This window comes from Leptosomus discolor, chromosome 18 (genome assembly GCF_034619465.1).
Source record: "Leptosomus discolor isolate bLepDis1 chromosome 18, bLepDis1.hap2, whole genome shotgun sequence".
Lineage (NCBI taxonomy): Eukaryota > Metazoa > Chordata > Aves > Leptosomiformes > Leptosomidae > Leptosomus > Leptosomus discolor.
Genome location: NC_141408.1, coordinates 15,209,327 through 15,232,618, shown reverse-complemented (window position 1 = coordinate 15,232,618; position 23,292 = coordinate 15,209,327). Strand labels below are relative to the sequence as shown.

Here is a 23,292-nt window from a genome sequence, read left to right as displayed (position 1 = left end):
GATTAGAGAGAAGTCATCTGAACAAACAGCTTCCCACGCCTTCCAAAGTAAACTCTAAAGCTCTTAAAAGTAGGTCTAAACACATTGTTTTAAGATAGGGCATGCTGGGGGATGAACTACAGCAGCGCCATTTAAGGCACTTTCGATAATATGGATCAAGTCGTGGAAGTGCTTTTGCAAACACCATGGCTTGTCTCCAGCTGCGGGCAGGGGAGCAGGAATTACTCCTGCACTTTTCCCTTCTGCAAGAGCAGAGGAGGAATACGCACGGAGAGCATCATCTCCATGGCGACAGCAGGGAAGCAGCCGGAGGTTTCCTAGAAAACCGGCGGGTTTGGTCAGAACTCGTGCAGGAAATGAAGCAGCTGCAGAAAAACGTTTTCAATTATTCAGCTGGACAAAACAGTCGAAAGGATGTTTTTAAACCAACCGGCAGCAACTGGATCTTCCCCAGAAATCTGGGTAAGATGCTACCTGCTGAGGGCTGGCCGTGCCATAAGCAGTCAAGACCTGATCACGTTTTAAAGTCAAGGGTGTTCGTCCTGAGGCCGATGACACCAGCAGAAAGTACTGTGACATTTCCACAGGTGCCCAAAGCCGCGCTGCTGCCTGCTGTCGCACCTCTCCGTGAATCCCCATCCTAATGGCTTTCTGAAGCAGCAGAGACAGCAAAAACGGCAACACCGTTTCTAGGAATAGAGGCAAACTCGTTAAACTAATAAAGTAAATGGCATAATGACTGCTTTTTCTGCATATGGCACCAAACCCCGTAACAACTCATCTGAAACCTGCCCTGCTTAGTACCTGCAACGATGCAGCGTTACAAGTGGAAACCTCACTTCAGTTGTTAAAGCTGAAAAATCCTACAGCTATTTGCCAGTGCACTCTTGTTTTCCAGCAATATAGTAACAAGAAAACGATTATTTAACTCTTTCCCTTGCGTTGCTTGAACCACTCGTTGCACTGCCATTTCTAACCCTGTAGGAGCTCTCCGCAGAGGGCGCCCCGTCTCGTACCTCAGAAGTACAAGGCATACGAAAAGCACTGCTTAAATGAGACAACTGATGCATGGCAAGACACACACCAAATTACTACTTACATTTTATGCAAAGACATCAGCAGGTACTGATGAACTGCAGCCACTTCTGCATGTGTCTTGCTATCCCGAACTTTCGGGGCCATGGCAGTTTCCATTAGGTGCCAATTCACCTGTGGAGCTCAGGCATATTTTTAATCCGTTCTGTGATAACTTACATCAGCCTTTGTGTGTTGTTCAAAAGCTCTGGGGGCACAGGCTGGGAACCCCCTGCATGTCACAGAACCAGCCCGCTGCGCTGCTCTTCAGGGTGGGACCCAGAGCACATACTCTACACCTCGAGAACTCCCCCCAGGTCAGGACAAGTCACTTCGCGAACTAATCCTCTGCGAGAGGCTGAACGGGACCCTCCATAACCGGGAAAGAGGGAAAGCTCATTGGTTTGAAGGTGAGAACAACCCTCTGAGGAGATGTTACTCAAAGGCAAGCCTGTCCTGTAAAAGCAGAGGATTGTGCTCTCATTCCTGTGTTTCCAGTGCCACCTTCTGTACAGAGGAGGAAAGCGCTGAGGAGCTCCAAGGAACGAAACTGGAAAATTCTTCCCCACCCACGTGGGAACACAGTCACTACTGAAATTAAATACTGAAAGATTTACATTTTCAGTGGCTCAACAGCATATTGAGTTGTGTGCTTAAGACACCCACATGTGACAAAATCTTCTAATTTTACAAAGAAAGTACATCAACTTCACCTTGTGTTTTCCATGAATTCATACAGCTTCTGGGATGACACGCAATGGATGAGAGAAATAAACATCCATTATTATGAAAAAGAATAGAACTGAAGTATAAATCTGGCTATACATATCAGAATCTCTTGGTAAATAAATTCACAGGACCATAATTAAAGTGTGTGAACAACAATAACTGTTTTTCTTCTCTGTGTGATCCCAAGTCTTTCCCCAGGGAAAGGTTTGAGGCGATTTTCAGTTCCATCCCACTGCCTTACAGTTGTGGTGTACTGCCTGTGCTTTGGGGACGCACACCTCATCCTCCAACACCCAACTTTACCCAATAGCATGTACAAATCACTGCTGCAAACATTTGCTGTATCAAGAGTTCACAGGCACAAAAAAAAAAATCCCTACACTGGATTTTCTTGTCCCTAGTTCCAAATTTAAAGACCAAGTCTGCTTTTTATTAGCAGCTGCCTCGATGGCTTCTTAAGCCCCACAAAGGCACCCATCAGAGCTGGATCTGGACCAGTGACCGAGCAGAGATGGATGCTCCTCCCTGGCAGTGCTCAGGGCCAGGCTGGATGGGGCTTTGGGCAACCTGCTCTAGTGGGAGGTGTCCCTGCCTGTGGCAGGAGGGCTGGAGTAGATGATCCTTAGAGTTCCCTTCCAATCCAAACCCTTCTGCGATTTCATTCTGCCTTCCAACAGTGGCTAGAAAATTACTTGATAAATTACATTTAGGAGGTTTCCTACGAGCACTATTCAGCATGATTATCTGGTATGTAAGGACTTTCATTAAAAAGACAGACAAGGTCTTATCAGCTTCCCTAATAGATGTACCGCTCTGCTCTGCCAGATCTGATAAGCTCTGAAGATGATACAGAACAGCCTTAAAACATCTAACCACTTTTAATTGGGGCTGGAGTGACATAGCTCTCACATGGGTGGCCGCAGGGCTGGGAGCATCACCAGCAAGTGCCCAGGGACGGTGCTAGGCACCCTGGCAGGGCAGAGCTGCTGCAGACAGAGGGTGCCAGGGCACTCGCTGCGGGCTTCTCCGACCAAGTTTTGTCCAATTAACAGGAAGGCAGCACAGCAGGGAGGGAGAAAGGGCTGGAGCCACAAGCAAACGCCTGACCTCTGCTCCCTCCCCACCGCAGAGCGCAGCAGGGCAGCTGGTTCTGCCGCTAACTGCGGCTCCCAAATTTCACCTGTTTGGGTCAGTGCTTTCCAAACCAGGAGAGGCAGAACATCAGCACGGTGACATAGATTGGGTTATGGGCTTGCAATAGGCAGCTGGAAGCCTGATGGGCCAACTCCCAGCTGCTGCGTTTGTGGTCCCCTCAAGTACCCCATGTGAAGTCTTAGGTACACACAGAGCCTGCTTCATGTCTGCAGATGCTCCTGTCACCGAATGATCAAATGATTCTCCTCTGCGATCAGAACTAGAGGTCCATGAGATAACGAGCCTGCCAGAGGAAGGGAAGATGCTGGGCCAGGAAAAGCCCTCAATCATCTTTCCATGATTCCATTCCTCCAAGCAGGGAAGCAGCCAGGTAAAAGCCACCGTGTTCTCAGCTCTGGCTTTGTGCACGCACGCGATTCATTCACAGAAGCAAGCTGGGTAGTTCTTAGTTCTGTGGAAAGCTGGAACTGAATTAATTAAAAACACCAGACAAACGGCTAATGCCTTGTAAAGCACAGAGAAAGAAAGATCACTTCCGGGTAAGGAAATTACTCAAGCTTATAGACAGTCGCATGTCCAAAGAAAATATCTTAATTCAGTCAGTAAGCTAGTAATAAACCTCTAGGAGATAAATGCTGTAATGATTATTTATATTTTCCTCTTATGCCTGGATTCATGTTTGATTGGATGCTCTGTAGTTCGTAAGAAAAGGAAAAGCAGCAGAATTTCAAAGTGCCACTCACCATGTGTATCTGTCTATAGACAGAGCCTAGAAAATTAGGATCCTGATTCGAGCATCTCAAGTTCGAAATTATATGGAATAAGCCTGAGCTGTAAAATTGTGTACACAGCACACCATAATTGCAGCTACTGCTGGAATACATTATGGCAAGTGTCTTAAATATTCTAGGGCTCTACTGAAGAGGGTTCTTCAGCTAGAAGTAGAAGAGCTTCCTGTCCAGAACTCATAACCCCAAACTAGAGATCAGACTGAGCTCAGTGACCTCTCGGGAAAAGGATCTGAATATCTGAGTTTGTATTTCACCTGATGAGTAAGGATCTCAGCAGCTGAGCACTCTCAAGCACATTATTTAAGGATTTGGTCCATCTCAGCTACAGAAGTGAACAATTTAGCTCAATTACTATCCCCCAAATCCTGGGTTTAGGCAGTTGTTTCTACAACACTCCAGCTTGTTTAAACTGTAAGAGTGAAGCAAAGCAATTCTGGCCAACAAGTCTGTTTTGAGTTGTTTTCCAGTTGTCTGGAGAACTTGAGTTTCCCCTCTCACCAAGTTTTAGAGTCCATATTCTTTGGGTAGCATCCCAAATTCTGGTTGGAATATTCAGCCATTAATTCCCAGCTTGCTCATCTGCTAGGCCTAGAAAAGATTTCTGTACCTTTAAAACATGTCTAAACTGCTTGTTTAACTGTCAACATCATCCCACACTGTTTAATTTTAAAGCCTAACTTTTCAAACCTCCCAAGGTTGATACTGCTCTGTACATGAGGGACTGTCAAGAACTTTGTGCCACATAATAACTGTCTCGTGTTTTACCAGATAAAGGTTATCTGCTGCACAGTGCCAGCTGCCCTCCGGGGAGCATGCGGTGGCACAGCTGCTGTGGGTGCACCAGCCCCAACTGGGAAGCAGGGACACGGCAGGGGCTCTGCATTCCTCCCACCCGCCCCAGCTCGGTTAGGAGATGGCAGCAGAGCTCGACAGTCCTCTTATAACCTGAGCTGAATGCACACGAGGTGTTCAGACACCTCGCGGAAGACGAATGCCGCTTGTACTCTGTCATTAAACACATCGTCTGTACTTACAGGGTCCACAAGGTACCTCGTACAGTTGAAGCAGCCCTGCCTGCTTTCACTGGCTGTCTGGATTAATTACAAAGCAGAGTACTTGATGCCATGGGCACTAAGTGAATACATATAATTTTTTAATTGATCAATAAAAATTTATGAAAATTTTCGATTTATGAAAAAAAATCTTTTGTTGTTACAGTATACGCCCTTGCCACTAGAACTGCAAGGAAGGAAGTTCAGAAAACTCCCCTTTTTGGTTAAGCCAGGTGTGAGTGTTTCCAGGGAAGAGAGGACACAGGTTCCCGGCACAAAGGGCTCCGTGGGTTTGCAGTGTCTCATATTCAGTGGCGCACAGCAGTTTGCATTCCTGATCATCACAATCTCCCGCCTAAAGAGGGTTTCTAGTGGCTTACCCTGCCCTAAACACAAGCTTTACACCTTTTTTTTCCAGGCCACTGACGAGGACGTGGCCTCCCACCAAGCCAAACCTCCCCGAGCTTTCGCCAGCGCAGCCCAGGGAAGCAAAAGCGAAAGCGGCTGGTGCGGAGCCCGGCCAGCCCCACGGTGACCCCGGAGCCCCGCCAGCCCCACGGTGACCCCCACAGCGAGCCTCACAGCCGGCTGCCTCCTCTGCCTCGGTACGTACCCCGCAGTGCTTCGGGACGGGCAGCAGGGCTGTGCCCCACACCCGTGGGCTGCTGCGAGCGGCGGTGGGCGTCCTGCCCAGCACCACCCACCCCTGCCCCGGCACCAGCCAGGCCTTCCAGCAGCGGTGGGTTTGCTGCACATTGCTGGCTTGAAGGGTTTCCAGCAGGGAGCGGGTAGAAACCAAGACCCTGTAAACTGTTCCAAGCAGCCCCAGAGCTAACAAAACCCCTGGGCATTTCCAGAAAACGGACCCGAAAGTCTTTTCACTAAGAAGGAACTCGGGGTTTCACAGCTGGTTATGGACTAGGTCGAATGATCTGACTCAGTTTCAGAAACTGGATATGGTGCAGGCAAGTCCAGGCTCTGCTTTGCTCAGCAGAATGGAGGAGCAGCACGTTGCAGAGCTGGTGCGTTCACAGGGCAGCTGTGTCCGCCGCAGCAAACGTGTCTGGGGGCGCAGCTGGGGACACCCTGCTGCAGGGTCTTTACTCAGTTCACACACATAAGGCAGGTGCATCTTCCAAGCCTTTTGTTTCACTGGTCCAGCAAAACTTTGCCTTCTCTGCTATACCCCCCGGGTAATTCAACAGCCCTTCCATAGCACAATGGCGAGGTTTCTTACTGCAGCAGGTTCCCCATCCCTCATTGCCTTGCCAGCTTCTGCCAGGTTCAGAAAGTCTCATTAAGCCAAAATGACTGTGGTTATGTGTAGCTCCTGCTGCAGAGCAGAATAAGACAATATGCACAAATTGCTATTCCCTCTCCCTCAAGCAGCTCTCCCCAGGAAACCCACAGTAGTTAAGGAACACCCAAAAATCAATGTTCTTCCTAACAGGCCTTGTAACATCATCATTCAGGCTGTATTGAGCCTCTGTTCTTAAACTCCACAGCAAAATGCTACCCTTGCAGCCAAGGGAGTCAGGGAATTCACAATGTATTTTCTGCAATCAGGAAGCATTTTGCAGTTCCAAGTACTTTTGCTGTTCTGTACCAAGAAGAAAAGGTAGTCTCTACACCAGAAGCATTGCTGTATTTCAGAGCCCTCGCTATCGGCCATCCCGGTGGGGCAAAGTACCGCTCCCGGCTCGGGCAAGCAGCCAGCGCCTACCTAACCCCAGCACCCAGCCCCAGCCTCTGATGCTTGCCACCGGCCCGCGCAGCAAGGCCTGCGGCTGGGCTTCCCCACAGTTCGTGCTCCCCGAGCTCCTGGGAAGGGCGGTTTCAGAGGCAGAGCGTTGCTGGCTGTGCAGCTCCCCAGGAGAGCACCCAGGCATCCGGAGACCTCGACCAAGATAAAAACGCTTTGCTCTTTCAGCAGCTTTTCCTGCTTTGCTCTTCACATCATTATTCTTCCCTTTCAACTCTTGGAACAAACCTTATTTTAAAATAAGACATGAAAATAGTCATGAAAATTTTATATTATAATGAAAGGAAGATATTTGAATACTAAATTTAAAGTTAGAAAAAGTGTCCCCTGACACAACCAGCCTGCTGCGAGCTAAACGAATCCATGACACATCTAGGGTACTGGCTACACATTTTTTTCTGCTATTAGTAAGGTCCATTTTGTTCCTCTTTCAAGATCAACTGAATAGCTTGTGTATGCACAGCCATGTCTTTCAGGACTCGTGGGGAACCCAAACGGAATCACCACAGCAGACCCAGGTCTCAGAAGCAGGTCACTTCCCTGTGTGTTTGAGACAAGCAAGACCATTCCCCTGTCAAAAGAGTCAGAGATCATCAGGCTGAATGTCAGGCTCCTGCTGAGCAGAACTGGATCAAAAGATGGTCAAACATCTGAGCCAGAGTACCTTCCTCCAGACAATATCCCCTCATTTATTGTACGAGGTGAGTTGCCTGAAGTCAAGCGAGCAAGGCTTGCTCCTTGGCAAGGTGAGAAGTCAGACAGCATCATGCAAGAGGGGCAACAGATCTCGTACCTGGCACCCGCAGGCTGCCGCCGCTGCTGGCAGCTGAAATGCAGAGGAATCGTGGAGGTGCCCTCTGCTCCTTGTCGCAGGGCCTGGGGGTGATCTCTGCTCATGCCCGACCTGAGGCGATACTAGTTGCATCCACAGTGTTAAAAGCTCAGTGATGCTCCAGAAGATTCAGAAGATGCATTTGCCTCTTGGAGTATTTCTGCCCTTAGATTCACTGTGGTTTGGATACTAAAGATAAAAAAAAAACCCAATTAAAAAAATCAGTATTTCAAAACTCAGTGCCTGGCTAAATTTCACATTCCTGGGAGTACTTGTCCTCGGACTAAAGAGCATCACCTTACGGGAGTCTGATTTTGGGTGACATACAGCTTGTCCCTTACTACACACTGAACGAAACAGGAGCCAGGCATCCCCTCCTTCCAGGTGAAGTCCCCAGACCCTCTGCCAGTCAGTTGGTGGGATGCTGCACCTTGCAGGAGTGAGGCAGAAGGGACAGAGTCAATTCATGGAGGAGCTGGCTCTTCGTGGGGCTGGCAGGATGGGACAGACCACTTGCAGTCAGAGCAAGGCTGGGCAGGACTGCACGAAGACCCGCATGTAGGCGTGGGCTGAGTTTGCTGCACATTGAGATGGGCTGGGATCAGCACAAGTCCATGCACGCTTTGTCTTCTTGCAGAGCTCCCAGCAGACGTGCTTTGGTATGAAAACGAGGATATCAACATGCTTGGCTGTAGGATCAGCCCTTACTTCGCAGCAGACATCCAGGTCGTCTGGCCTGGGAAAGAGCTCAGAGCCAGCGGTGCAGAATCCTGGTTCACATGCACCATAAAACACACAGCTGGAAAGTACGCGCTGACAGCCTTCCTCATGCAAGACCGGGATGAAAAAGAGAACCTGAATCCCGGACAGCTTCTCCCAGGCATTACATCGCACGTTTCAGGTAACACTCCCCTGGGGACTCCATGCGCTGAAGGGAAATGCAGCTGCCCTCCCAACAGTTGGCTGCTGAACAGCCACCACTGCTGTATTCCCACTGTACCCTACAGCCGAGAGCTTTTCAGACAGATTATAGGGAGGAAACCTGCCTTTTCCTCCCCATCTGCACCAGGGTGTTGCAAATTCATACTCTGGTTTTACACATTGCAGCCATTGTCACCTCCATGTCACTTCCCAGTACTTCGTGCCTGGACTTCTGTGATTATGCACCTCGGTGTTTTTAAAAGCCTCCCGGGCTTACAGATAGCTTGAGCTAACTTTTTAACACAGTGTAAGACAAAATGCTTTTATTAAAAAGCATATGTTCTCCCTTGTGTTAAGGATTATGCATGCGTTGCAGAAGCTAACAACTTCAAAACAGCTTCTCAAAAGCATAAGTGTTTTTCTATTTATATACTTCCATGCCATCATCACTAGAAGGCCCAACAGCAAACACTTAAGTCGCCAAAGCTTTAGCATAGCCATACCCATTAAGCCTTATCTTAGTTTTTCAGCAGACAGAGCACTCTCAGGGAGTTTGCATGGAAAGTATGTTCTGCAGCTTCAGTTGCCCCTTTACAAGTAGTGAGGGGTTTTGGGTGAAGAAACTAAAAGAAGCTGGCCAGCTGGCACATGCAAAAGGGTTGCAAGTCAGGGTCAGATCAAGCAAGCAAGGCTCTAGTTCCCGTCTCCAGACCACAAACTTGTGTTGCTTAACCACCCCCGTGCCCTCAGCCCCAAGTCCTGGTGTTACCTGCTAAGAGACGTGCAGCTGCAGTGCTTGAAGACAGCGGGGAGCAGGCTCTGAGGCAAAGCAGCCTGTGATGCAGTGGCTGCAGCAAGGAGGCTCCAGCTCCTTCCCTGGGCACCCTCCCCAGCAGGACCCTGGCAGGGTCAGGGACACAGGAGCAGGCAGCCGCCGGAGCAGGCAGCCCACGGTCACGCTCAGCACCATGCATTGCTGCAGGGAGCTGCAGAGCCCATCGCTGGCACCTGCAAACCCCAAACCCCTTGCCAGCACACCAAGCTTCCCAGATCCTCCCACGCCCCCTGGCCCACATCAGCCTCTTCCCTCACTCTCAGGAAAAAAAAAAAAAAAAGTATTGAAACTGGTTACTTACTGCGTCAGGAGCACTCCACTGAGACTGTAGAGCCCTTGCTTCGTCCAAGCAGATGCTAAGTGGCAGAAGCAAGAGAGGGACAGCCCTCCCCAGCACCCTCTTGCAGCCTAACCTTGCTGCTGCCGCCCAGCTGCCTTTTAGAGCCGCCCCAGGTTAATGGGGCTCAGCTGGCTTTGATTTGCCACCCAAGGTGCTGGGATGCTCATTAGCACTTCTCACGCCCAGGTCACACATGGCCCCCTGCATACAGGCTCTCGCCGCTTTTGGGTCTGCAACGATTTCCAAAGCAAGGGTCAGCGGGGGGGGGGGGGGGGGGGAGGGAGCCGGGCTTCGTTAAACCTCCTGTTGCAGTGGGGATAACGGGGGGGTCGTTACATCTGCTCCGCTGTCCCGTAGAGTGGGTTGGGAACAGTGCAGCGCAGCAGCGGCTCAGGGGCAGGAACGGGGGTTACCACGGCGCCTCTGGGGCAGCACCGGGCCGTGACCCTCCTGACGAACGCAGCCCCGCGCCCAGGCTCGTCCCGTCCCACGGAGCGGGAAGGTTCCCCCGGCTCAGCATTTCACAGATTTGACAGAACCCCGGGTGGGGAGGGACCCCGAGGATGACAGCACCACCCCAGACCGTCAGAGGTTGGAAGGGACCTCGCGGCACCACCCAGCCCAGACGACAGCGCAGGACCACCGGGCGCGGGGCGCACCGGGGCGCGCCCGGGCGGGTTCGGAGGGTCCGCAGGGGGATCCCCCGTTCCCCTCCGGGCCCTGCAGTACGGCTGCGGGTCACTAGGTGGCAACGGGCGGCCGCCGGCCCGGCGCCCCCCGCCGCTCACCCCGCGCCCGTCTCCCGCAGCGGCGCTGGCGGTGCGCACCGCGCCCGCCCGCCTGCGGGGCGCCCCGGGCCGGGACGCGCGGCGGCGCTGCGCCTTCTCCCGGGGGCGCCGGGCGGGGGTCTCCGGGCGGTGGGTGCTGCGCCAGAAGGGGGCGCACAGAAAGCTGCTCTTCGCCGACGGCGGGTCCGGCGAGCGGGTGGAACGCGCGGCGCGCCGGGCCGAGATGGTCCTGCAGGAGATTCCCGAGGGAGACGCGTCTCTGGTGCTGAGGAGCGTGGAGACGGGAGATGAAGGCACCTGCTCCTGCTTGGTGTCGGTGGCTTCGCTCACTGCGGAACAGACGGTCCAGCTGCAAGTGGAAGGTAATGGCAGGGGCTTGGGGTTTGTCGTTTTGAGACTGATGGGAAGTGCTCGGACACACCGCGCGTAAAACCGCGCTTGGCTTTGTGTGACGGTGGAGACAGACTTTACGAGCTGAGAGACTCAGCAGCGTGGTACATCTTCACTCACCAGCAAAACCCACGGTGACCGTCAATGTCAACTCCCTGTCGCTGGTGGAGGGAGAGCAGCACAAGCTGGTCTGCCACATCAGACACTACTACCCACACGATGTACAGGCTCAGTGGCTCCGGGAGGCGAAGGAGTCCTGGAAGGTCCCTGAAGTCGTGAAGAACGTTCTCTCGAGCAGCCACCGGCAGAGCAGCAACGGCACCTACAGCTCCTCCAGGTACTTTCTGCTCACAGCATCCCTGAAGGACGACGGCTGCGCGTACACGTGCTGGGTAGACCACCCGAGCCTGCAGTCCCCCATCAGAAGTGTGACTGTGGAGGTGAGAGGTACGCTGCTCACCTCAGGACGTTGTCCTCTGCACCCTTCACCCTGTGGGACTGCTGGGGAGGGGGGAACTTCCCACTGATCTTTCCCCTTTCTCTGTCTTCCCTTCCACTGCTGTTCTCAAAAAAAAAAAAAAAAAAAAAAAAAAGCCAACCCAAAACCAACAACAAAGAAAACCAACAAAATACTCTTTTTTTTTTTTTGTCAGACTTTCTGCCGTCTTGATGAAAACCAACAAAATTGACTCGATTCAAAATTAAATAAATGGGACAGACCACTCTTTTTTTTTTTTTTTTTAATCAAAATGTCCATTTAGCAGGGAAGTGATCTCCTGACCAGTTCTGCCCCATAATTAACAGTCTTTTGCATAAGCAGGAGCCAGGTCTCTTTCAAGGGATCTTCCAGATACCCTTGGCAAAACACAGAGAACTCTCTCAACAAAACAAGTTTGAAATGTGAGGGGGGTTTTGTCTTGGGCGAGACAGGAGATAGTCTTTGCAGAGAGGACTGAATGAGGGCATCATTTCAGACCAAGTATCAGTGGGAACCTCGTGCCAGGGTATTTGGGGTAAACTAAATTTGGCCCTGAATTCCGTGGGATGAGTGGACTCCAGTAAAACATCCCACAGCCTGGCTGCGTTAGCAGGGTCACCGCGTGCTCGCTGCGGTCATTCTCACTTCGATCCCCTGCAGCCAGCCTGTACGAGCTGCTGCTCCCATCCCCGTCCTCTGTATGCGGTGGCAGCGTGGCTGGGGCCAGGCACCGCAGCTGCCATGTGTCGATGCCGTTGGTCTTTCTTTTGTTCATGGGCAGAAGCTTCCTCCACCGCCTGGCTCCTGCTCCTCCTCGGCCTCGCCGCGTGCCTCGCGGGCACCCTTTGGTACCATCACAAAGCTAAAACACCTCCAGGCTACTCAGTCTGGGCTGTGGGGAGGGAGGGACAGTGCTGGTGGTGGCACTGCTGTGCCAGCTGTCCCCAGGACCCATGTCACCAAACTGGGTTACCAGTGCTGGGCGGTGGAAGCCATGCTTCATCCCTCCTTTAGTGACACACTCTTTTTTTTTTTTCCCCCCCTTTTTCCCTGCCCTAGTGAGGAGCACTGCTAAGGTAGGTGTGGGGTTTGTTTTCCATTTTCTACCTGAAACACATTCGGTGCTTTCCATTTCACCCTTCACTAAGCTACTGCTCTTTACCCTCCAGCCCAAACCTTACTAGAGGCGGGACCTCCAGTGCCAGCCAGGTAAGGAGCAGAGCTCCTCTAAAGAGCACACAAAAAATCCTGGGTGCCCAGTCTGGAAAGGGGGGGTGAAACCAGCAGCATGAAAAGCTGCTGCCTGCTGGGGAACTGCAGGGGCAGCACGAGTCGGATGGTGCCAGCGAGAAGCGATGGCGGCAGGAGGTGGGCAGCCTGCTGCCTGCGGGGAGCACGCTACGGAGCCTCCAAGGGCTGCACGTCGGTGCTCCTGTGCCTTGTCAGAGCTGTCACGCTCCTGCAAGGCATTCTGGAGCAAAGAGGAGGAGGACAATTGGGACAACGGGTTTTTTCCTGGAGTCTGGTCATCACGGCAGTAGGACGGGGGCTCTCAGATGCGATGATGTACAGCAGGGGAGAGGAGGCAGAGAAACTGAGACAGCATTCAGTATTGTGTGTTGCAGGGCGAGATGAGCACCCAATCTACACCCTGACGCCACCCATTCCTGTTCAGTCTTTTCTTCCTCTGAAACTTCTTTTCCTTTGATAATTATTGCCCCTGGCTTGAGCACGTAATGCTGTCATGCGCACATCCCAAGAGCATGTGAGGTAGCCAGCGAAGGCCCTCTTTGTGCTAGGCACAGCATGTTGTCCTTGGCCAGAAATAGGCTGAGTGGGAGGAGAGAGCTCGTATCCCTGGCTGACATGTGGAAAATGTCGAAGGTTGCTGTGTTGGGGAAGGCTCGACTCCTCTCCTGATTGCGGACAGTGCGGGGGTGCACAGAGCTCTCCTGTAACTCTGGGCTCTCTGCTGTAACGGTGAAGAGCTGCTTTCTCTGTGGTTGGTGTGGCTGATCTAGGCCACCTCTGATGGCTCACCCAGAGTCTTTCCTTCTCCCTCTTGATGCAGGCAAGTCTGGCTCTTCACTAATGAAAAAGCCATAAAAAGATAAATGTGTTTATCTTTATTCACTGCAACAATTAAAAAAAGTATGAATGAAAAGTTTGAGAGGAGAAATAGCTCCAGCACATCGCTACAAACCCCACAACTTCTTTGCCTGCCAAACTCCGGTGAGGATCAGTCACTAGCCGTGTGTGCGCGCAGCGGGGCTGGAGCACGGGCTGTGGCCAGCCCTCTGCAGAGCGCTCGCTGCTGGTTCAGTCAGTTTTGCTGTTCTCAGGAAACCAGAACACGACCGTGGCCAGAGGAAAGAGGTGGCTTCATCTTGGGCTGGACTCGCTTCATTTGAGCTGGAGACGGGATCTGGCAACACTCGGATTCAGCGCTGGCTCATCATCAGCTGGACAAGGGGAGATTTGGGTTTGGTAACCAAGAATAATTTCTACACCAATAAAGATTCATTAAGAGAGATGGAACTTTTTAGGCTGTGTTTTATTGTTCATCTGCCATTCCTGGTGGAAGCTGGTGGCTCTAACGAACGCGTCCCCGTAGCTCACGCTTTGCTGTAGGCAGGAGTGCGCACCCCAGAGCAAAGTCCTGGGTCTTCAGCTGAGGGGAGGCGGGGGTGCCCTCCCCTGAGCGCTGGCAGCAGCTCCAGCGCTGCCCAAGCCCTTTCCCAGGCAGGCTGCGCTTGGCTTTCGCCTGGGCAAGAGCAGCCGCAGCCCCAGCGCGTCCCCCCGCTCCCCACTGCTGCAGCCAGCACCCACCAGGGACCCTCTCAGCCCTCCCCAGGCACCCACAGCCCCCACTGGGCACTGCAATCAGTCCTGCCCGAGCATCCCCCATCGTGTTGAGCTGGGGCTGCCCCACAGGCTGCGGGCATTGGGCACCCAAGCCGGGCTGCTGCACCACAGAGGGTGAACAAAACGCTCCTCGTGGTGGAATCTTTTTCCTGGCGAAGGCAAGTATTTTATTCTCACAGGTACAAGTTAATGGGTTTTTTCCCCTCACCACGAGATGTTAAAAAACTAACGCTGGCTAATAGCTTTGTGCTTCATTCAGCCTGAGCCGTGGGGAAAACGTACCAGACTCGCCGCCTCCGAACAGTAACAGCTTTTTTCTTAGCATCCTGGGAGGAAGAGCTCTGGGAAATTAGGGGGATTTGAAAGGAGCCTGAGGAGCTGGAGAGAGAAAATCCAATTTCATAGTTAGCTCACGGAGGACGTCAAAATGCCGGCGACTGTCGACCCAAGGTAAGCTCAGCTGGTTTAGACAAACTGAACTGCTGCCTGTTTATTTTCTTTACCGCGTGCAGGCTGGCTGCTGACAGGGTCCGGTTTATATCGAGGGACCAGTTTATATTGAGCTTCACGGGGCACTAATTCCAGTTCAAACGGAACAGTTCACCTGATTAAAATTACTGTGCATTTGTAAGAGAAGCAGGTCCTCCTCTGTTGATCTGGTCCCAGCGTTCGAACGTCAGCGATGTCCCGATTTACACCTTCTTGCACACTGACGCTCCCCTACTTCAGCTTGTGACCTCACGTGAGCTCGCCCAGACTCGCAGCAGCAACAGCTCAGCCCCCATCTATGCCGTCGCACGGTTTTCACAGGGATGTGAAGATCACTGCCTGTTCGCAGAGAGCTCAGTCACTTCATGGACATACACAACGTAGTACACATATGGACACAAAATATGTTATTTATTGTGAATTTTGCAAAGACACAGTTAAGCAACAAAATATACATTTGTGAACCTTTAGTTTTATACATAACAAATACAACCTGCTACTATAGCAATAAATTAAATGTACATTATTTACAACAGACATAGGCCACCAGGAACTACAAAGCACCGCCTCTACATAAAAAATAAACTTTGTCAGATACTTTTCTTCAAGATTTATTTTCACTCTATAAACTCTCTTCACATTCTAATGATATAAATTCAGCATTTCCCTTCGCAGGATATACGCAGTGCTACATTCATTAAAACATAACGAAAGCATGCTCTAGGACTGGGGAGTGACAAACGCTTTGCCAGCTCTAGTGGAACCGAAGGTGGAACATCAGCAAAGCAACGAGTGCAAGGTGCGATCGCAGAGGTGCTGAGCTCTGAGCAGCTCCTGGGTTTAGAAGCAGCGATCAGCACTGAGCACCTCTTGCGGCCAAACCGAAGACAGCCCTGGTGAACAAGCCCATTCATGCCAGCAACATATTCTGGCCCCTTCCCCTGCCATTCCTGAAGACCCTCAAAACTCTGGGAAGAAACTGAGCTTGTGTTCAGGATCCCCCCTTTCCGCTCAGAAAAGAAAGCACTTCCATGTTGTGCTTGAGTGTAACGCTGTGCTTGACTCGGTGGGATTCCAAGAGGATGCAAGTCGCGCTAAGTGCTTTCCTGAATGAACGCCCAGACCGGGCAGCAGCTCGCTGCCAGCCCTCTGCAGCTGCAAACCTGTCCCCAGGGCTGCCACCGCAGGAGAGCCTGGCCGAGGGGAGCAGGGGTCCCTCCCCGCTCTGCTGCGTGGACCCGGACCTCACCTGCCTCTCCCTCTCACCAAGGTCATGAACTGGTCCAAGCCAAGCCGCAGCCAGGGGACCGAAACCCCAGCGAGAAGGGGAGCAACCCCCCCGTGACAGGAGAGACCTCCGCACGCAGCCGGGGGCTCCCGCGATCCTCCCCCAGCCACGTCTGTGAGCCCCTTCTGCTCCCCGTGCAAAGTCACTTCCGAGTCTGGTAGAAGTGATGTGCACGGAAAGGTGGGGATCAGAAAGGAAAATGCACTGCCCAATAACTTTAGTGTCAGTTAAGGATCCTTTCTTTTATATATATATATAAAAATCACTTTTATATATGTATATATATGTGTGTGTGTCACTTATAAGCACAAAACATTTTGCAATATATATACACGAACACCTTCACCCGCTGCTGGAAGTGCAAACGCCTCCAAGGTTGAACCCAGCGGCTGGTCAGCCCCCAGCGCTGCCCCTGGACAACCTGGGACAACTCGGGGCTGAAAGGAGCACGCCACACGCACACGGCCGTGCTGGGAGGCAGCAACCACGCTAGAGCCTGGCTAGGACAAGAGCTTTAGAAGCCCAGTTGCTATTTCGGATGGTGCAGTAGGTTTTTACCACCAGCCCTGAGGAGAGCTGTTGGAAATGTCCCAGAGCCCGCAGGAGCTGCTGGCAAACCTCGTGCCAGACCTCAGCTCCCGGCCCCGCTGCCGTTCCGGCAGGCTGGTGCGGGGAAAGACAAGTCCAATGCACCACGTCTCTCTCCCTGAAGCTTCACGCTGTCCTGTCTGCCCGTTAATCCTATTTGAATAGCTCTATAAAACAACCTACGTCAGAAAGGAAAGTCACAGTTTCAAGTAAAAAAAAAAACCAAAAACAACCCAAAAATGACAAACCCAGCTGACAGTAGCCACTGCATCTTCTGCTGAAAGATCTCACGGAGATCAACACCCACGCGCATGACAACGTCTACAGAATCACGCAACTTCTCAGGGAAAGAAAGCCAAACCGAGGACAGACCCTCAAAGCAAGTCGTGGCACCAGTCAGTATTTCGCTGCGTGGCATAAGGAAACCAGACCAAAAGCTTCTATGGGGAAGAACTGGGGGTGGGTTTGAAAGTGCTGCCACAGCATCATCAGACAGAAGTGCTGTACAGCAAAACATGTGGAACCTGAGGCATCTAGAGCTAGCTACGGACCAGGCTACGCACACTGTGCTTTTCCTCTGTCAAAGAAAACCTCAAGATTTAAACTCTATTTAAATGTGACTCACTGAAAGCAGGAGGGAGTGTCCATACTGGTGGTTACTGGTATTTACTAGTCCAACACAGCGCACTTAGTGCCTGTGAAGCTGTTCTCCGCCTTTGCCACAACACGTTTTCCTCCTTTCCTCCAATTCCTCTCCCATTGGGGCTCCAGCCTTTGCTTTTCAAACGCACAAACACAGGCACAGGCGGGAGCACCCATGGGCACCGAGTATTAAGGTGGTCCGACAGCACCACGCAGAGCCTCGGTCAGCAGAGCCGGTTCGGTTTGGCTGGGCTCGGCTTTGCTCTGGTCCAGGGGGAGGTGACGGGGAGGAGGGGGGGTGACGGTTTGCTTCCACAAGCACTTGCCCCCAGAGCGAGGTGCATCCCTGGGGAGCAGCCGCTGCCGCTGCCCGGGGCCGCTCCTCAGTGGGCAATTCTGTGTGAGCCTCCTAAAACTGGCTGTCAGATACTCCTGTGCCCCTCGGAGCTCCAGCTGTGTAAAGCTAACTTTGGCACTGAAAGTTCTGTTTTCATTAGGAATCACGAACTCAAAGAATTCCTTTCACTTGAGAGCAAGAGCCTCATTTCACGGGGGGGTTTTGCAAAGGTCACGGATTGCAGTAAGGGGGAGGGCACATCCCTGCAGCCCTGCAGCGAATCTTTCAAAAAACTGATGCGGGAAATCTGTGAGCAACATGAAATTCATGGACAGACTTCAGTAAACTTTAGACAAAGTTCCATAAAAGAGCAAAAGCATTTCTTGGCATGTTGAGAGGGGAATTTTTTGGAAAAGGGCATTACAGGGAAGTCACCTTGCAGAATCCCTAATCCTCGTCTTTCAAAATAAACAAAAGCACATTCAAAAGCAGTGGGACAGATTCTGCAAGGTGGGGGGAGCAGCCCAATGCCATCCAAATCACTAGAGTTTTATGCTTTTGCCTGCCTGGCGATCCAACCCATAGGTAAAGCAGAGCCCACCGGGTAAATTCACTCTGAGTACCAGTTGTGGTATTTAGATATACTACAGCTTTGGCTTTGGTTCATCTTTTCCAGGCCTGTGCTCAGAGTTTCAGGCAGGGAAACTGCAAGGAGGCTGTACAAACCACTTCCAAAGCTGCTGAAAGAGCATGAGTTGGCCTGGTCACCGGCTCTGCTCCCCCAGCACTGGTTCGCACACCTTCCTCTTGCGCCAGAAACTGAGTAAGTACGGAGTAAGAGGCTGCATCTGCCCTAAAAATTTTTGTGATGTAGCAAGCTGGAGGGGGAGGCAGCAGGGGGCTGGCTGGAGAGCTGCTGCCACCCCCACTCCTGGGGCATGGCCACAGGGGGGGCAGAATTTTGCCCTGTTGTCTCCGAACAGAGAAGAGTGACGGCAAACGATGGGGTGAGGGAGCTGCCCCGGGGCCAAGCAAACACCTCAGTTTGCCCTGGTCACCTACCCTTCCAGAAACCAAACATAAAACTCCTGTTTCCCCACTGATAACTGCAAATAAAGCACGGAGGGACCTGAATCGCACCAGGGGTCCATCCTGCTGCCCCTCTGCCCGAAAGGAGCCGGCAGGCGAGCCGGGAGCGGGGATGGACGGTGCCCATCCAGCACCCATCAGCCACAGCACAGACGGGCATCCGCGGGGCGACACGGCACGGCACCGCGGAGGGGACGTGGCCCCCGGCCACACGCGTGTGCCAGGCGGTCAGAGACGTCCCCCCGCGGCGCAGGGGGAGGCGCAGGGCGTGGGCTGGCGAGGGGTTCACCCGGTGGGAAGGCGGCTGGGTCCCTGTCGGGGCAGAGATCGCGGCAAGGTGAGAGCTTCTGCCTGGCACCGAGGTGCAGCCGGGGGGTGAGGGCACCTGGCTGCCCACGGCCGGGGCGTGCGTTTTCCCACGGGATGATGGAGAGTTTTCCCTTTGTTGAAACAAAAATTCTCTGCAAAGAAGAAAAAGATGGAAAGCGTCAGAGACCGCGGAAGGAGAATATTCTCACTCCTGCAGTGACACCTACGAAGCGCCAGTCCCAGGGAGGGAGCCGAAGCTGCGGCAGTGCCCATCCCCAGAGACCAAGCCACCTTTCTGCCCCCGGGCTGGGAGGAAACTCGGTGCTGGGCTGAAAATCACGGCTTTTTGAGACCCATGCCTTCAGAAATGGACATTCCAATCATTTCAAGTTTTATGGGCTGTTCTGCCCAGCTAGGAACTTCCTAATGAAAATACCGATTTCGTGATATTGAAGGACTCCGGGAACTGGAGCCTGTGAGAAAACCAGTAAATAAATTCCTCGTGGTTTGCAAATGCCTCCTGCGTGGAAGCACCCATTCGTGCTGGTGGCCCTGTGCACGGGCAAAAGCTGTGCCGCCAGACGGCAAGTTCCCCAGCCACCGAGAGCCCCAGCGAATGACACTGCACTCCCCTCACCTCTGCCCATAAAATCCACCTCCTAAATCGTCTGTTTGCATCTGGTTCTTGGAAGGGGTGAGGAGACCTGCTCTGCTTTTCCACCCCCAGCGACAGAGCAAAGCACAGCATTCACCCTCCCTGCGGAGGCAGGCACAAGCGTTTCACAAAGGTTAACTGGGAAAAAACGAAACTTCCTGGGCTGCGGCCCATTGTCCCTGAGAGAGGTGGCAGAAGCGTGGTGGGAGCACCTACAGGTGCTCCAGAAAGGAACACACAAAGCTCCGCAGCCGCACCGATGGGCACAGACCTGCCTGTCACTAACCTCTGTTTCTCCCACTCAGCGCTGCCCTCGTCTTACAAAAGTGTTTAGAATGCTTTAAGATAGAATAATAAACAGTGCCATCAGCCAATGCTAACTATACACACTTGAGCACAGATGAGACAAGTCATTGTGCACAACACCGTGTTACGAACACTCACCTTTTACAAGTTCATGACTTCTCCTTCCTGCTAGTGGCTCTAAATGAAAGAACAGAATACGGGCTGGGTGGCAAAGGAAGGGGCAAGAAGCCATGAAACCCCTTCCCCACCCTCCCTGCCTGTCCCTGCGGGCTCTGCCTCCCGCTCCGCAGCCCCTCCCAACCCCGGAGCCCCCGTGCCGCCGGCGCCGCAGCCCTGCAGCCGGGACGCGGCCACGCAGCATCTCGCCCAGCGAGAGCCACCGGCACCTACCGAGCTGGAGCTGCCGTGGCTGAGCTTGTCGAAGCGAAACTTCAGGTTTGACCTTGGAGAGTTTCTGTTCTTTATATCTGCTGGGAGGAGGGGAAAAGCAAAGAAGAAAAATAGTAATCAGTGCACAAAAACGTTTGCTGAAGCTGTAGTGCTGACTGCCGCTCGACCAGCACGACAGCCAGGCGCTTCAATAGGCTGTCGTGAGTGCTACCAATATTTAGTCTATCTTGGCTGAATGTTTGGCAAAATCTGTACATTAAATGTTTTTGATGGGACAAATTGAGGCTTAATTACATTTCACAGTCTTTCTACTGGAAATGCCACTGAAAAGGCTACAAGAACTGACTGATCCGTATAATGTATGGGTGGATTTCCATGTTCTTGGCAGGAAAAACACAAAATAAACACTTTAAACATTAAAAAGGGCTGGTTTAATAGTTCGGAAAATCACTAATGAAATAAGGAGGAGGACCTGTGGTGTGCCGAGATACAACACGCCAGCCAGGCTGTGCTCTGCAGCCCGGCGTTTCCCCCGCCTTGTTCCCAGCTACGGAGCCGTTCAGGGTGGCTTTGGGCCTCCCTGGCTGCTCCGCACGCAGCTCCCAATCCCGTAATTGTGTTTGCACTTGGATCGTGGTGCCTCCCGGCAGGTGCCCGGCTGCACCAGGAAACTAAAGCCCTGGTGATCCGTGGGCTTGGGGCGAGCGCTGCGGACATCCCCCAGCCCCAGCACCACCGCGTTGCCACCAGTGCCATCACCACGGGGTGCACCAGCAAAGGGCCCGTTTCTGCCAATTTTACCCTGGTGAATTGCACCTCATTTTGCAAATTGTCCAGCTGAAACAGATGGAGACGGTGAGTGAGTTAGCAGCAGGGGTAGTGGAGCCAAGACCAAGGGAAGCTGCTTGTTTATTAAATAATTTGTGAGTCATGGCTCGGTCCTTGGAGACAGCGAGTTTCCACGACTACTGCACATGCCTGTCAGGGGAGAAGGGAGGAAACAAAGCCATGGCAAAAGCCACCTCTGGACTCTAATTTAGAAAGGACACAAATTCCCCATGGAAATACAGAAATACAACACACAGCCCCATCAGGATGGGGGTTTCGGGATAAGCGAGGGCTCGCCCCACATCCCGCGGGATGCCTGTCCTGCCAGGGCAAGCGCGGCCATTTCTTCACCCCATCACCCTCGGCAGCCGCCTGCAGGCCAGGCAAGGCTGGGGAGGGGGCTTCTCCATCCCAGAGCCACAGACCCCATCCCGACCTGCCGCTGTGGGACCCCGTGGGCTTCCAGGGGCTGCAGGAGCAAAGGCAGAACCGGTGCCTCCCCCCCAGCTCTCCCATGTCCCTGCGACCCACCTGTGGGGCTCCTGCTCATGATCACGGGGGTGGCCGCAGCCCCCACGCTCGGGCTCTCGCTGCCGGGTGAAGCGCTGTAGACAAACACGTCCTGCTTGAACGGTGACGCCGTAGACGGCTGGCTGCCCTGCACGGGGAGAGACCGGGACGTGCCTCACTCCATCCCTGCTCGTCAGAGCCCCGCCGCTCGCCTGCTCGCCCTGACGGAGCAACCTCGTGGCCCCCCGACCCTCCTCCTCGCCGCACCAGCCACAGGATTAAGCCCCTCGATGCCAGCGGGGAGCAGGCACCTGGGGGTCCCCCCCCCCAGAGACCACCCAAGGGTCCGGCAGCAGGAGGAAGCCGAGGGGCATGCGGAGCTGCGGGGTCCCGAGCCCGAGCATGCCGTGGGGCAGTTTCGGTGCCTACCACGCTGTCGTACTCCTCCAGCGTCTCGCTCTCCCCCGCCGTGCTGCTGAAGCTGCTGGTGCTCGAGGAGGAACGGGAGATGTTTGACCTCCCGTTCTCTTTCAGCTTAATAAACGGCCTAGGAAGGGAGGCGAAACGGAACAGAGAGCACGGCTGTCACTCGGAAAGCCGCGTCCTTCGGGCTGTGGCAGCGGGGACGGACCCTCCCGCGCACCCCCGGAGCACGGCAGCTGCCGCGGGGAGGAACGCAGCGGGGAGCTGCTGTGACCAGCCATCGCCCAGGGCACAGCGTGAGGCAGATGGTGGGTCCCACCAGCAGAAACCCGTGGGCCAGGCTGACTGCCCGGTGGCAGGGAGGGATGGGCACCGCGGACCTCCCCCGCTTCCATGCTGTCAGGGTTTGGACAACTTCTGTCAAACAGTGCTCTTTGCTCTTCCACTTCTTTTTAAAGATGGCTATTTTCAGACCATAGAGGAGCTGTGCTCATGAATCACCAGGATATTTTTTTTTCCCTCCCTTAATATCAAACATATTTATAGTAAAACCTGGAGATGGTTTTGTTTGACAAAGTTCCTGGTGGTCTGTCAGCTACAGGGTGACTTAAGCTCCAGTCAGAGGAGGAAGGGGTTCCTCCCAGCTCACCTGTCTTTGTTGGGGCATATTTCAGGGGAGCTGGGGTTGGACGAGGTTTCAGATTTCATCTCTTGAGAAGAATGACCCAAATCTGGTGTCTTCTGGGCTCCAGAAACGCTGTCGCTGAGGGCACAAAGAGACAGGTTGCACGGGTTATAAAAAGGATGGTCAGATTATACTCCCTAACACCGAATGCTAAACTGTAAGAGCAACAGATCCCCTGGGGATACCACCGCTTCGATTTAAAACAGAGGGAAGGGACCCAAGGCACAATTCCTCAAAGATGGCAAAAGCAGCTCTCGTTGCTGCCTTCTGTGGGAAGGGGAGGCTGCACCCCAGGCAAGGTCTCCAGCCCCCACCAACAGCTTCTCTGATGTTTAACACGCCACAGGAGTTTTTAACCTTAGTGGCCAGGGCGCTGTCAAACTCACCACCTTGTCCTGCTCTCCGCCTGGCTCTCGGAGCCCGTGTGCAGGCGAGGGAACAGCCCCGAACGGCGCTTGATGGGGCTCCTGGACTGGTTCTTGGCAGCAGCTGCTGGCACAGGGGGCTGAAAGCACAGAACAGTCCAGGTTGGAAAGCAAACCTCCTTCCTAGAAGCTCATGAGATTAAACATCCTATGAGGAATTATGCTGCCTGCAATTCTCAGCCTGCACATCTAGACAACATGTAACGCCAGGATTTCTTTTATACGTCCTTTGTACTTTAGGGCCAAAAACCCCAGGAAGCTACTCTTCGGTTCTGCCACAAAACAAGCCCAACTTGAACAGAGCACTCCTAAAATC

General features: G+C 53.1%; 2 protein-coding genes across 2 annotated transcripts in view; one reads left to right on the top strand and one right to left on the bottom strand.

Annotated features, from left to right (window-relative positions):
* Positions 1–3,458: 3,458 nt before the first annotated feature.
* On the top strand, positions 3,459–19,104 carry LOC147414201 (uncharacterized). The gene is made up of 12 exons (XM_086475125.1): positions 3,459–3,497; positions 5,374–5,540; positions 7,095–7,264; positions 8,033–8,296; positions 10,300–10,641; positions 10,793–11,116; positions 12,317–12,356; positions 13,490–13,634; positions 14,679–14,754; positions 15,772–15,946; positions 18,531–18,782; positions 18,972–19,104. The coding sequence occupies exons 1-12, from the start codon at positions 3,459–3,461 to the stop codon at positions 19,102–19,104; spliced, it is 2,127 nt and encodes a 708-aa protein (XP_086331251.1).
* A 779-nt stretch (positions 19,105–19,883) lies between these two features.
* Positions 19,884–23,292, bottom strand: part of RAP1GAP2 (RAP1 GTPase activating protein 2) — a 74,807-nt gene continuing 71,398 nt past the window's right edge. Inside the window, exons 21-26 of the mRNA XM_086475203.1 lie at positions 22,938–23,056; positions 22,516–22,629; positions 21,873–21,990; positions 21,465–21,591; positions 20,106–20,185; positions 19,884–19,892 (exon numbers count right to left, since the gene is read on the bottom strand). Coding sequence (XP_086331329.1) covers positions 19,884–19,892; positions 20,106–20,185; positions 21,465–21,591; positions 21,873–21,990; positions 22,516–22,629; positions 22,938–23,056 — 567 coding nt within the window. The remainder of the gene's footprint in view (positions 19,893–20,105; positions 20,186–21,464; positions 21,592–21,872; positions 21,991–22,515; positions 22,630–22,937; positions 23,057–23,292) is intronic.

Bases quoted from the DNA above. Each gene is read 5' to 3' on its own strand.
- LOC147414201 (XM_086475125.1), top strand. From the start codon at position 3,459: ATGCCTTGTAAAGCACAGAGAAAGAAAGATCACTTCCGG. The intron at 8,297-10,299 runs GTAACACTCCCC...CGTCTCCCGCAG, and splicing joins CATTACATCGCACGTTTCAG to CGGCGCTGGCGGTGCGCACC. The intron at 15,947-18,530 runs GTAGAAGTGATG...TCTGCCCGAAAG, and splicing joins CAAAGTCACTTCCGAGTCTG to GAGCCGGCAGGCGAGCCGGG.